The following is a 10,069-nucleotide window of genomic DNA, read 5'->3' on the forward strand; positions in this document are numbered from 1 at the left end:
CTTGTTGCATTTGGCACTGGTTATTTTTTTTATTTTTTATTCTGATTTCAAAAAGAATCCACTTTCTAATTTCACTGTACATCTGCAATGTAAGTAACAATTATATAAAGACCCTTATTCAAGCCAGAAACATTTTCAATGTCACAATACATCAATATCAGCTGCATTCAGCCCAATTCTAAACTTGCACACATCATCTTGTCATTGTGTGCGGAGTCCTAATGTGTACTGTGTGTGGTTATTACATCTGCTTCTGCAACTTTTGGTTGAAACTGAATATAAACTATTAATGCGTTCAAAAGTGGTTGCTTGTTCTCTCACTTACTAAACAGCCTAGTGTGTTTTTTTTTAGCCAATCACATCACTCAGTCAGTTTTCCCCACCTATATTCTATCTTACTTGACACTGATTTTGCAGTGAGATCCTTCATTCCAGTTCATTACATTGAACTGAACATTACATTGTTCAGAAGACAAACTGTTGTGAACATAGAACAACTATGAAAATGATTGGACTATGTGTGACTCTCACGCTCTTCAATGTAATGTGTAAGTAAAAACCTGCTTTATTAAGATAGATCACATGCTTTACGTATGTAGTACATTGTCAAGTATTGTTGAATATGTGAAATTATTTTGTTTATTGAAATGTATATTAATAAGCATCAAATGCATTTTTTTTCTTCATGTATACAAATATTTTCCATCATCAATATTCATTTTAGAGACAGAAGATACTAAATTCTAACAAGTAGCATACAGAATATTACATTATATAAATTTTGATTCCTTATATTTGGACTTGCATCCCTTATATCCCTATTTAATGTTCTAATTTCAGATGTAACTCTGACTGAGGAAGTTTCTCAAACCCATGGCTTACTGCCAAAAGAATCTGGGAACAATGTGACCCTGCGTTGCTTCTTTCAAGAAGATAAAACTGTTAATGTGTTTTGGTTTAAGCAGCGCACTGGACATAAGCCACAATGCATAGCAATGTCTCTTTCACAATCAAAATTGACCAAGTTTTGTGATGACTTCAAAGACAATCCACGCTTCAGGGCAGAGAAGGCTAAAGGGCGATTCCATCTCACTATATCAAGCACACAGCCCTCAGATACAGCAACGTATTACTGTGCTGCAATAAAAAACAGCCTTGTACATTTTGGAAATGGAACCTTTTTGAAAATACGTGATCAATTTAAAAATGGTTTGTATTTAAGAGCCAAATATTTACTAATTGTAAAAAAATGAAAAAAAAAATCTAACTGTTCAGGTACTATCTACCTAGTATGATTGCAGTTTGATGATGTAGGTGCTAGTACACTGTTGAGGACAGTGATTTTAAACCAAAGTGGATTTTGTAATGACACTAGTGCTGCAAATTTAGGTCCAGGCAAACAATTTAGCAAGAACCCCAAAAAATTTAGCAAGTTATTTTCTTCACCAAATAACTCACCAAATTATATTTTCCAAATGAATATTTTCTTTATATTATTAAATATCATTAGTTTGATATCTAATATTTAATATCAGGATTAAATTGTACTTTTAAGGATTAAGAAAAAATACCTCCTGCAGATGAACTACTGACAAATGCAGGGGTAAACAGACAAAACAAATGCTGAAAAGCAAGAGAGATTTATATATATAAAAAAAACAAGTAAAATATCACTAGAACAAATTAAAGCAGTTGGGAGTGTAACAATCATTTATTCAATTTTGACAATTAATATTGCAATAGTACCCAGTTATTTAACAGAGATTTTTCATAGTCTGAGTTATGTGCATTTATACAATGAAAATAATAAGCTATATTATATATAATAATATCCGGGGTGTATCCTCCTTAGCATATGTTGCTTGCTGGGATAATTTCCGACACCACCACAAACCTGGATTGGAAGAAGCAGTTTGAAAATTGATGGATGTTCTTTCATTGGATGGATTGCACTGTTAACTTTCTTATTATTACTTCAGGTATAGAGTCTATAAGCTGGAGTGTTGTACAACAGTTTGTGTCCATCCCAGTCCAGCCAAGAGATAATGTGACTCTTCAGTGTACAATATACACTGACATCTGTCCAGCGCAGTATGATATCCATTGGTTCAGAAATGTCTTAGGAAAATCCTTTCCAAAAATAATTAACACCAATGGAAGCAAGAGTGATCAGTGTGAAAAGAGCTCTGTGGCTGGGATTCCTACACAAAGCTGTGTCTATAACCTCACCAAGAAGAACCTTAGCCACTCTGACTCTGGGACTTATTACTGTGCTGTGGCTACATGTGGTGGAATATTGTTTGGAAATGGGACACTGCTGGAAATTACAGGTAAGTTTTGATGAAAAACATCATCTATTTTTCAAGACATTTAAGTTGCTGACTCTCAGCTCAAATCTTAGTATCCTTCTTTGTATCAGCTTATAGAGTAAAATGATCTCTAACCCTAGCCCATAAAGTATCAGTAGTACAGGTCTGGGAGATACATGCACTAGGAGGTACATTACATGTTCCACATCTCCTCTGAGACCTATTGACACACCTCATCTAATGGTGCACAATTTCCAGCTATAAACACTACTTTACTACACTGTAAAGACTACAGATAATTTCCATATTATTATATTATATATTATATTATATCACATTATCTCTTCCGACTTCTCAAACTTGAACTGGACATAGGACAGCTGGCTGGCTGTTGATGCTAAAGCACAGTAGTTAAACACTACTATGTTATCAAAACTTTCCACAAATCAGACCATTGACACTTTCCCTTCCTGAACTGCAGGAGCTTAGACACAGATCCCTGCATTCTGCACCTGTTTACTAATACAGTGATCGCTGCTACTCCTAAGGAATGTCCTAATTAAGCACAGGGCCAATCAGTTATACCTTTGTCTGCCTGTGGAATTCCATTCACTCCAATCAGTCAATTAAGACAGGTTTGTCCAATGTACTGCAGAGAAGGAAGAAGCTTTAAACCTCAGCTTGCTCCATCATATACAGTATACAGTCAGCAATAAAATTAAGGGAATTTATTTACTAATATATTAAGATAATTGAGTATTAATACAAGCTGTATTAAGAGTTTTCAATAAGGGAAATCCAAAACGTATCTCTTTTCCTTCATGTAAAAGGATGTTTTAAAGAGCAATGAACATGAATAATATCTTAACCCTTTATTTTGAATGTTTGGTACTATCTTTAATGTGAAAGAAAAGATCATAATGTGTTACTTTTATAGTACTTTAATGTAGTTATTTCTATATAATTTTCTATGCTCGTTAGTAGCAGGATATTAATACAGAAATAAGAGTGTGAATGTGTTAGCTGATATAATATAGTACTCTTTATCCTTTGTAGTTGCATCTTAACATCAAATTTATTATTTTTTCTAAGAGGGATGTAATACTAACAAAGCATCTTTAAGTTTTTGTTGTCTGACGTTTCAGTATTTCATTAAAAAAATGTTGTGTAACTGCAAACAAAATACTATACACAATATATTACTAAATGGAATGAAGATGGCTTTAGGTCTAAACTCTTGGTGTACTTGGTTGAAGAAAAAATCAACATGTAGTATTTTAGAAGATTCTCAATGTCTGTGTGTAATGTGTAAAATCTGCATTTAAAATAGTATTTCAAATTTTTATATTAATACATATATGAAATTAAATTAATTATTTTTTTTTAGAATCCACTATCGCTACTACTTCTCCCTCTGTCTGTATTCTGGATCCCCTTGTTCTTGGCATGCTGGTGTCTATTACTCTGTGTGTGATTGTGATTATTGTTCTTGTCTGTGGAAGATGGAAGAGGAAATGTGAACACTGTGCAGGTCTGGGATTTTACAGCCTAATCATCATTGCAACAACATATAAAAATAATTGTGTTGCTAGTTATATCCACAGAAAGGTTTCCTAATATGTTCACATACAATATTCATACAGTACCTGTATAAATATTGTGTGTAAATATCACACAATCTGATGATCGTCACAATCAGCACTAATAATAAACTCACAATCCTTGATTACTAACAACATCATCACCATCTTGATATTTAAAATTGTCTACTTGTTTTAAATGATAACAATATGCAATTCAGAAAGAATGATGACAGACAATCAGAAAATATGATGAAAATGTTTTGAAAAAGTTAGGCATAAGGGTTTTGGCTGAGATCCGAAGACCTCACCATAGAATGAGAAATTTAGGGCCCAATGTAGAGTAATATTAATGAAGTGCCTGCTGCTAAGGTAGAGATGTGTTGGAAGAAGCATGCAAAAGAAAAGCAGATGTGAGGTAGAGGAGAGCTTAATGTGATTATTTAATAGCATTTCAAAAAGTAAAATGAAGGATTAGAATTTGCATTTTCAATTATGAATTTGATAGTTCTCATTCCTCGCTAACATCTGTGAGAAATGCAATTAGTAGAGAATGGGCCATAACATTTTGTATTTTAGCATTAGTGAGGTTACTGAAATTTCAAAAGGAATAACAACAAAAAATCAGATCCTTTATGAATGTTTGAGTATTTAAGTATAATATGTTTTAGCTTAACCTGCTTGGTTAAAAGGTAGCTTCCTGGCCGTAGGATGGACAGCTGCAAAGGTGGAGATGGGGTGGAGGTGGGATGAGTGCAAGAAAAATGTGAGAAGAGGTGTATGCAAGAGATGTATATCTAGTGAAAGTTGTTAATGACTGTGATTTAGAACAGCTGGGTGAAATTGTCTTTGTCTGTCATTATTCCTCTCGAACTTAAGAACTTCCATTTTAAACCAAAACAATATTTTAAACTATTGCATTGTACAGAAAATACAATGCAATTGTATTATACTTTACAGAGCAGTTGTGTTATTTTTTAAATGATTAATCCTTCTTTAATTTGTGCAAGAACAGCACTATTTAAACATATTTTGTGATGTGATTAGATGAGGGAGGAAATAATAAATTATTTTATAACAAGAGTATCTTCTTCTCAGGAAACATTGCTCAGCCAAATCCCAACAATGACACCACAGTAAACGTGTCATGTGAACAGGTATGATATTAAATATTAGCAACTTTAAGTACATGAAATTGAAATAAGTTTAACAGTAGTATAATTAGTACTACAGATGCAGCCATTCAAAATGCGCGGTAAAAACCCACGGTAGAGTAACCTACCCACAAGCCACCGCAGGGCACCGGAGGGCACCGCGGAAAGTGATTGGCTGGCCAAAATGACCGACAGGGGCACTCGTGGTGCATTGGTTGGTAGTGAAAAGATTTAATCATTTAATGTCTTTACTGTGCACATTTTAATCCGCTTAGTATAGAATATTTATATGGAATTTTACCACTAAAGGGAAATTTTAGTAGCTGAGCATAAAAAGAAGAGGAGCATAAAGCATCTGAAGGTCATAAACGATATTAATTTAGGAACATAAACATTACTGTATGTACATAAACTGTACTGTGTATGGCTGGTCTTGATAGTTTAAAGAAAAAATACACACCAGTCTTCCATTTCTCCCTAAATATTTTAAGCATGAAAGTTTTATGAAACGGTACCCAAATATGCGATTGCTGTATAGAATTAATTTTAATTTAAAAAAATGATTAAACATTAAGCTGTTTACATCTTCCGCCTGAGAACAGTCACCCGTTGCTACCCAACCCAGAAACACAGCCACTAACTAGCAAAGAGAGGACATTAGCTAGCCAATATGATAAAGAAATAAATGATTATTTTGTTTATTTCTTTTGCACATTTATTTGAACATTTCCATCGATTGTACAAACACTTGGAAACTCTCCAATCCCTAGTTCATCAGGCATTTTCTTTTACGCTGCAGGCATTCTCCCGGTCTGGCGCCAGTCTGTGTCTTCTAGGATATAATGCCAGCGAACTCTTGTTTTTATGTCCACTATAACAGACAATCTCCTTTGCTTTTAACCGGGCGTTTAATAATTTCCTAAAATGAAAATGATTGACTTTATTTCCCTCATGGGATCAATACAAGTATCTATTATCTGTCTAAACTATGGGACAGAATTCTGGGGTCTCCCCATACCAGAGATTATGGTAGGGCTTCAGAATGGTGATTGGCTGACACCATCTGACACCCCTCTGATTGGAGAAAAAAGACGTGCTGGTTTGCTATACAAACAGTACTGTACCAGGAAGAGGATTTCTTTCTATTCGAAACGTGTATTTTAAAAGTTTAAGAAGTAAAAACCTTACAGCGTACACAGATTTCTAAACTGATCAGGATCGTTATCTTTGTCTAATGCATAATAATGTTCACCGCTCTGTCCAGCAAATTAATAATAAACTTTATTTTATATAGCGTTTTAAACGAATAAGTAATTAGATTGCTCATAAACCTAGTCACTTATTCTACATAAACACAGCATAATTGCTCTCTGAAAATGCTTTTTCTTTTTATTAAGGCTCAGATTTCAACTATAGATCGTATTATTAATAACCATTATAACAACCAACCAACAAAAACAACCATGTAAACATAATACCAACCAAAAACATAGATAACAACCACAATACAAAATCAAATATATCAAACCATTATACTCTTGCAAATTCCTGCAATTATCATAATCCCGCCCCTTATGCAAAACCAAACCCTCCTCCCATCCCAGTTTATCCTCTTTATCATAAACAAAATCCACCTCAATTTTCAACATAAAGCATTACACAAAATCAATACCTCAACACTCCATACTCGACAACGATAATTCACAAACAGCCAGAACATGTAACTCCACATTCCCAAACAGACCTCATTTCCATAGCCCCGCCCCTTATGCAAAACCAACATCCCTCCCCTGTTCTCGCTCTCCCCTGGCATTTGTAATCGTTTTTATTTTCAAATAAATTTTAGCAAAGTCATGTATTTTAAAAATCTTAAGATTTCTATATTTATGTCTTTATTTAGTGGTTTCATTAGTGACAAAGGCTAAACTTTCTTGGAAAAATGTCTTTTATGTAAACCATGTTTGCTATTAATTCATTCAGGGCTAAAATATGTTCATTGTCTTCTAATGAAAGAAGGGTTCCTTTCGCCGTAGTCGGGTTGAAATTAGAAGCTTGCCACGCCCGGACTGTTACACCAACGCATTTGCATGTTAAAGCGATTTCATTGAGGAGCCTAGCTTTCTTAACTAGTAAGTACTGTACTTCCTACTTTGGAAATACCTGTGAAACCGGTTTAATTCGTCACAGCAAGCACTCCCGCAGAGAGGGGGGTTGTACTTGCAGTGTATACAGTAGATGGGAAAGCCAGAGCCGACCTCTACGCCGCCCACGTGTTATGCTCTTTGTTAATGTCTAAGCCGGAACACATCATTATATCTCATTTTGTATTTCTTAAAAAAAATCGTTTGCCCAGCCTAACAGTATTGTTGTTATTGTTTTTAACCTGTAAAGCGCTTTGAGGAGCCACCTTTAAAGGCTCCATATACAATAAAGTTCATTATTATTACTATTGTTAATTTGCTGGACAGAGAGGTGAACATTATTACACAGAAGACAAAGATAGCGATTTACGTTGCATTGTGCATTGTGCTGCTGTAATACAGTTTTAAATAATTAAAAGTCTAAACAGTATCAGCTTTATTTATGGGTTTTAAATACAGGCGATTTAAACGCGATTTAAATCAATATAAATGTTTATATTGTAACGCCTAGGTGACTATTCATTGTTATTAAAATGACTTAAATTCGATCATGTTGTGATATTTAGAAATATAAATTTGTTTGGTGCGAGTGAGGTTTTAATTAATCTCTGACTCAGGAAACGTTTCATTTTTTCTAAGAAATGTTTGTTAAAAAAAATTCATTGCTCCAGTGGGATTCGATCACAGACCGTGTGAGGTGAGAGTCAGCAACCTAACCCACAGCGCCACTGGCAAGGTCGCATGCTGAGTGCTGAAAAAGCAGTACAGAAACATTATCAACAGACAATGTACAGCGTGTACTATTCTTGTGTTGCGGCACATGAATATAATTATATCGTTATTAATTTTTTTAGATACGCAATTCCATATTATATTCCCTTTTAATCAAATTCTAAAAGTATGCTTGTTGACTCCGGTATCACGTTAGTTAAAGACTTCGATGCTTAAAATGTTTAGGGAGAAATGGAATACTGGTGTGTATTTTATCTTTAAAGTACCAAGACCAGCCATATACTGTATGTATATGTTCCAAAATTAATATCGTTTATGGCCTTCACACGCGTTACAGAATGCTCCTATTCTTTTTATGCTCAGGTACTAAGATTTCCCTTCAGTGGTAAAATTCCATATAAATATTCAATACTTAAATGGGCACAGTTAAGACATTAAATATACATATACATACTGTATACAGTACAGTTTGCATACGGTAATATGTTTATGTTCCTAAATCAATCTCTTTTATGAGCATGTGAAAGGCATGGTGAATCGATTCTCAAAAATTACTGTACTTTGCATGATTGGAAACAAATGCGTGATTGCGAAATGCTGTGGTGTTACTTTTACAAAGACGGTCAATGAAAAAAATAATGTGGACCAGGGCAATACTTTGAGTTTACACTTACAGCTTGTCCAAGGTCATTCATTATTAATACTATTAGTAATATCTTCGTTAAAGACTTTGATGGCGACAGCTCAAACATGAGAGGTTGAGCTTCATTAGCTCCACCTTGCGGAAATTCCGGATACTATTATTTTGCTAGCGGTATTTACCGGTAACTTGCAGTGTTTACCGGTAACTTGCGGTAGACTGCGTACAGCGCACTGGAAAATAATACGGTATTGCCCGCGCATTTTGAATGGCTGCATCTGTATGTTTAAATGGATTATCTTCCAGTACTTCCAGTAATATTTGTGAATTTAGTAATCCATTTGAAATTATAACATATCTGAATGTGATAAAATGACATGGTAATATTTAAGATTTGTTTTAGAAACAGTGAAAGATTTATAAAAAAGGTGTTTTGATCTTTTTAATACACATATTCTCCCCTTATATCTTGTGTCTTGAAATAAAAAAAAACATTATACTTAAAAATGCAATTATAGAGGTGGGTAACGAAATAATGTAGATCATTTGCATAGAACATTGTAAGACTGTCACATTTTGAAATATGAAATTGCTTTTTTTCAGGATGAAGTTGCAGACATGTTGAATTATACTGCCTTGAAATTCACTGATGGTAAAGCTAAGTTGGGGAGGAAGTCAAGAGACACAGGCAATAACGTATTTTATGCTGAAGTCAGATATCAACAGTGAGACTGAATTTTATTATTTTTTCATTCAAAAGTTAATAATCATAATAGTAAAATGGAACTGGGCTGAATGTAGCTGAAGTAGCTGATTCACAAGTGAGTACACTTCCAGTGCCATTGTGCTTGCTACTGTAAATGAAGCAAAAACTGATGTCGAGTTAGGTAATGGGCAGTTATGGAACATTTCAAGACAGTGATGCTCTTTTTTCTAGTTTTTTTTTACCAGTAAATAACCTCTACTTGAGATGTACTATGATAGGAACGCTCAGGTTTTCTAAATGCATTGTCTCTGATAGATTTGTTTTCTGCTGTTAACTGGTGAATATTGTTAAAATGTGAAAGAAGAAAATATTGTGAACATTAATAATATCCTTTAAATAGAACTGTAGTTGAAACTATGCCTCTTAAAAACAGTACTGTTACAATTTGACTTAAAAAGCATAATGTATAGAATAATTATGTAGTTACATTGATATTGTTTTTCAACATTTTATAATGTGTGAATTGTGTTTTACAAATATGTAATATTCTTTACAATGCAATGTTAATAAAAATGTATCTTGAGGAGCAAAAGAAAAAAATATTTTGGTGCTGAATTACTAGTTATTTTCTTTCAACTAAGCTAATCTGCATTTACCATCTTTATTTGCTTATCTTATCTATCTTATCAAAATGTAATATCTTATAATTATTGTAGATATTAGGAAAATACTTTAGCATGCTGACGCAGCTACCCACCTGAAATACTTTAGTATACCATTTCTAGTAACTACGTACTGCATAGAATT

General features: G+C 33.8%; 1 protein-coding gene across 1 annotated transcript; it reads left to right on the plus strand.

The window, feature by feature from the left end:
* The first annotated feature begins 487 nt into the window (after window positions 1-487).
* On the plus strand, window positions 488-9,494 carry LOC148836348 (immunoglobulin kappa light chain-like). Its single transcript, XM_088914137.1, has 6 exons — window positions 488-548; window positions 841-1,209; window positions 1,980-2,331; window positions 3,728-3,840; window positions 4,988-5,046; window positions 9,160-9,494. Exons 1-6 carry the CDS (start codon window positions 500-502, stop codon window positions 9,283-9,285), a joined length of 1,068 nt encoding a protein of 355 aa, XP_088770263.1. The 5' UTR covers window positions 488-499; the 3' UTR covers window positions 9,286-9,494.
* The last annotated feature ends 575 nt before the right edge of the window (window positions 9,495-10,069 follow it).

Source organism: Atractosteus spatula, chromosome 4 (genome assembly GCF_055471065.1).
Source record: "Atractosteus spatula isolate fAtrSpa1 chromosome 4, fAtrSpa1.hap1, whole genome shotgun sequence".
In the NCBI taxonomy this organism is placed as follows: domain Eukaryota; kingdom Metazoa; phylum Chordata; class Actinopteri; order Semionotiformes; family Lepisosteidae; genus Atractosteus; species Atractosteus spatula.